The sequence below is a fragment of the Eurytemora carolleeae genome, unplaced genomic scaffold, assembly GCF_000591075.1.
Source record: "Eurytemora carolleeae unplaced genomic scaffold, Eaff_2.0 scaffold272, whole genome shotgun sequence".
Taxonomy (NCBI): domain Eukaryota; kingdom Metazoa; phylum Arthropoda; class Copepoda; order Calanoida; family Temoridae; genus Eurytemora; species Eurytemora carolleeae.
The window spans coordinates 27,077-31,667 of record NW_019396689.1 but is presented as its reverse complement, the minus strand read 5'-3'; the positions used below and the strand labels follow the sequence as shown (position 1 = coordinate 31,667).

Genomic DNA, 4,591 nt, shown 5'->3' with positions numbered 1-4,591 from the left:
CCCCCCCCCCCCTCATAATTGATGTTTTGCCCCTGAATTCTTTGTTTTGATCGCCTCCCACTGCAGTACACAAATTTGACGCATCAGATATGGCGGTTCCTGGTCTATATATTTCTTGCCCCATTTTAAGTTTTAGTAAAGAATCCTTGTATATACTTCTTTCTTAGATTTAACCAAGTTGAAAAAAAAACTTATATTATCAGCCTATTAGGGCGCTTCGCGGCCATCTTCTATTTCAAATTTTAACTGTCGTTCAATCTTTCAGCATTTTCTCATGAATGAAACAAAACTGGAAAAATGTTGCTGTTGTACAACTTTGTTTTCGGCATGGATTTTCAAAATTTAACGAAAATCAAAAACTTTTGAAGACAACCGGACAGTCAATCAGTCAGTTAAAGTATATATATAGAAGTATGTTATTGCAAAGTGTACAAAAAACAACCTGCCAAGAATAATGTCCAACTCTGTTGGTGTGAGCTGGCAGTTTGGTTTCCAGGGTTGATATTTAGAATTGTTTGCGGCATTTTCCACCTCCACCTCCAGGTACCTGGTTATCTACTCTTCTTACACTAACAATATCGAGGGATTGGACAAGTTTTTGGTAATATTGAATGCTCTTCAATTAAAAATCTGCATATCTTATATTTATTGAAACTTGTGGATTATCCCAGCCGCGGTGCTCGGTCCAAATATTGTCTTTGCCGCGGTGCTCGGTCCAAATATTGTCTTTGACTTCTTGTCAAAATATCTTCCGAAAAAGAATTTGAACACACGATTTTGAGTTGACATTAAGCTGAATTTATTCTGAAATATTTCAGATTGTTTTAAGTTATTTTAGATCATTTCAGATTATTTTTAATTATTCTAGATTATTTCAGATTATTTCAGATTATTTTAGATTATTTCCGATTATTTTTAATTATTCTAGATTATTTCAGATTATTTTTAATTATTCTAGATTATTTCATTTTATTTTTAATTATTCTAGATTATTTCAGATTATTTCAGATTATTTTAGATTATTTCAGATTATTTTTAATTATTCTAGGTTATTTCAGATTATTTTTAATTATTCTAGATTATTTCAGATTATTTCAGATTTTTTTAGATTATTTCAGATTATTTTTAATTATTCTAGATTATTTCAGATTATTTCAGATTTTTTTAGATTATTTCAGATTATTTTTAATTATTCTAGATTATTTCAGATTATTTTTAATTATTCTAGATTATTTCAGATTATTTTTAATTATTCTAGATTATTTCGGATTATTTTATATTATTCCAGATTAATTTTAATTGTTCTAGATTATTTCAGATTGTTTTAGAATATTCTAGATTATTTCAGATTATTTCAGATTATTCCAGATTATTCCAGATTATTTTAGATTATTTTAGATTATTCCAGATTATTTCAGATTATTTTAGATTATTTCAGATTAATTTAGATTATTTTGTGTAATAATTTCCTTCTGAGATCCTCGGGTTCATCAACATTCCCCCATCTTTCCAAAACCTAAAACTTCAAATGTGTAAAAAAATTTAAATATTTGAAAGGGTCTGCCATTGTGAAGGATATACTCGATTGACATGGCGACCTTTGTTTTAAAAGTTTCTTAAGCAGAAATGCGCAAGATGATTCAAAGAAAACACGCAGTAGAAAATAATCAATTAAGGATACCGTTGTGAATCCGACATGTCACTCTTTACAATGGAGGGTTACATTAATCTACGTCTACATACAGTCCCTTTAAACCATACAATCAAGAAATGTTCGACAATGTTTATTTTAAAAAATATAAAGGTTTTTAAATATTTTTTACCTCTGGGAAAAAAACCTTGTTGTCTGTATGAACATCATTGTAGGTAATAATTATTCGTCCTTCATTCTCAGGTAATCCTTCCCTTCACAACCACATCCTTCACTTTACACTCTCATCCTTCCCATCACAACTACATCCTTCCCTTTACATCCTCATACTTCCCTTCACAACCACATCCTTTCCTTTAAATTCTCATCCTTCCCTTCACAGCCACATCCTTCACTTCTCAACCACATCCTTCCCTTCACAACCCCATAATTCCCTACACAACCACATCCTTCCCTTCACAACCACATATTTTCCTTTAAAACCCCTTCCTGTATGTATCCCTCACTGTGTAGTTAAATTATGTTGGATATGTTCCTTGACCAAATATCCTCTAGAGTTGTACTCCATCCTAATACTCCAGGAGTTACCAGCCATCTACTAAACTCCTGTAGAAGTAAAGTCTTCCACTCCTAGATATATAGTGTATAAGTACTCCATCCTAGTACTTCAGGAGTCACCAGCCATCTACTAAACTCCTGTAGAAGTAAAGTCTTCCACTCCTAGAGTGTATAAGTACTCCATCCTAGTACTCCAAGAGTCACCAGCCATCTACTAAACTCCTGTAGAAGTAAAGTCTTCCATTCCTAGATATATATAGTGTATAAGTACTCCATCCTAGTACTCCAGGAGTCACCAGCCATCTACTAAACTTCTATAGGAGTACATTATTCCACTCCTAGATATATGTAGAGTATAATTACTCCATCCTAGTAGTCCAGGAGTCACCAGCCATCTATTAAACTCCTGTAGAAGTAAAGTCTTCCACTCCTAGATATATTTAGTGTATAAGTACTTCATTTTAGTACTCAAGGAGTCACCAGCCATCTACTAAACTCCTGTAGGAGCTCATTCGTCCACTCCTAGATATAAAGTGTATACTTTATAAGTACTCCATCCTAGTACTCAAGAAGTCACCAGCCATAAACGGAACTTCTATAGGAGTACATTCTTCCACTCCTGGATATATAAAGTGTATAAGTACTCCATCCTAGTACTCAAGAAGTCACCAGCCATCTACAAATCTCCTGTAGGAGTACATTCTTCCACTCCTAGATATAAATAGTGAATACTGTATAGGTGCTCCATCCTAGTACTCCAGGAGGAGTCACTAACCATCTACTAAAACCCTGTAGGAGTACGTTTTTCCACTCCTAGATATATAAAGTGTATAAGTACTCCATCATAATACTCCAGGAGTCACTAACCATCTTCTTGTAGTACAACCTTAACCACCTCTATATATAAAATGCATATATAACATACAATGTTAAGCGATAATTTCATTGCAACGAAGACGACTTTAAATTTAAATTTTGATCTACAGGGTGTCCCACATCATATTAGATCTCAGTCGGTCTAAATTACGATTTTCGGGACTAATCAGAAAATTTAAGAAGAATAAATCATTTTGAAAAATTCAATAAGGCTAGTATAAGAATTTTCTTGCGGAAAATAGAAATTTTTTGGGTATTACGGTTTTATTTTGGCGTTAAAGCTTGGAGATAAGCTAATATGATATGGGACGCTCTGTATATCAAGCTGTTAAAGAGCATGGATACAAATAAACATAGAAGTCAAGAGAAGCTGTCAAAAAAGCTTCTCTTTGATTACTTACAAAACTTGAAATTCGTAGAAGCTTTGTAACAATCAAAACTGAATAAATAAGGTCGTCTCCGTCGTATATATTGCCTATAATAATTGATATTGTAGTTCAAGTTTTTTGACTTTAAACAAAAATACACATAGAACGATTTAAGTACTAACTTAAACTTTTACAAACTTTGTTTTCTGTTCTCGGGGTTGTTCAAACCAATATTGTGAGCTGAACAAAAGGAATAATACTCGAAAGAGGGAAAGGCAAGTTGGCAAGGAAAACACTCTTTTCTACCAGACACAGATAGATGATAACTTCTTGAAAAAGTATATTTCAGTAACGAGGTTTCCTACAAAATACAAATTGTTATTGGCGTACATGCATATAAATAATAATTGTTGATAAAGATTAAACAGTTGAATGTTTTTTTATTATCAATAAATGAGTATTGGAATTCTAGGTTTTGTAGGTTTAGTAGGATTGGAGATTTTAGGTTTAGTGGGTTTAGCAGGATTGGGGATCATATTTTTTTTTCTGTTGTAAATCGATAAATAAAGGGTTTAAAGGCACTGTTGTGAACTGATTAATAAAAGGTTTAAAAGGTACTGTTGTGAATGGAACTTACAATCTAGAAAACTGTGTTGGGTCGAAAAGTTGTTTGTACAGAAGTCTAAAGCAAATTTAATTCTTCTGAAAATAAATATTTCGTCTGATTAAATAAGTTCACTATTTGATTGCAAATGATTCACTGAAAATTATGTTTAAATGGGTTCTTTTAATGCACTTTGAGTTTTACTAGCTCCATGAGGTTATTTATGCAAAATCCTTGGCAAGGTTTGGTTTGGCGGGTGGCCGGAGTACTCAACGGATTCAACGGAGATACAATTTGTCGGAGACGACTTTCGAAACAGGGTTACATTAGGGATATGGTTCACAGTGGCCCCAGGAGGGGTTCGAGGATATAAAGGCTTATAGACGAGAAAAATTAGAACCATATCCCCTAAATATTTACATAGTGGGTTTGATTGATTGATTGTTACAGTACAAGTTACATATTTTGCACCACATGTAGGAATATTATTAACATTGTCGGACTATCAAAGTTGGTACAGAACTACGATGTCAT

The 4,591-nt window shown here is 32.9% G+C and overlaps 1 protein-coding gene across 1 annotated transcript in view; it reads right to left on the bottom strand.

Moving 5' to 3' along the window:
- LOC111707405 (uncharacterized) overlaps positions 1 to 2,885 on the bottom strand; it is a 4,766-nt gene extending 1,881 nt beyond the window's left edge. The window contains exons 1-5 of the mRNA XM_023480509.1: positions 2,817 to 2,885; positions 2,190 to 2,281; positions 1,824 to 1,908; positions 1,470 to 1,516; positions 443 to 547 (exon numbers count right to left, since the gene is read on the bottom strand). Coding sequence (XP_023336277.1) covers positions 443 to 547; positions 1,470 to 1,516; positions 1,824 to 1,908; positions 2,190 to 2,281; positions 2,817 to 2,885 — 398 coding nt within the window. The remainder of the gene's footprint in view (positions 1 to 442; positions 548 to 1,469; positions 1,517 to 1,823; positions 1,909 to 2,189; positions 2,282 to 2,816) is intronic.
- Positions 2,886 to 4,591: the final 1,706 nt, after the last annotated feature.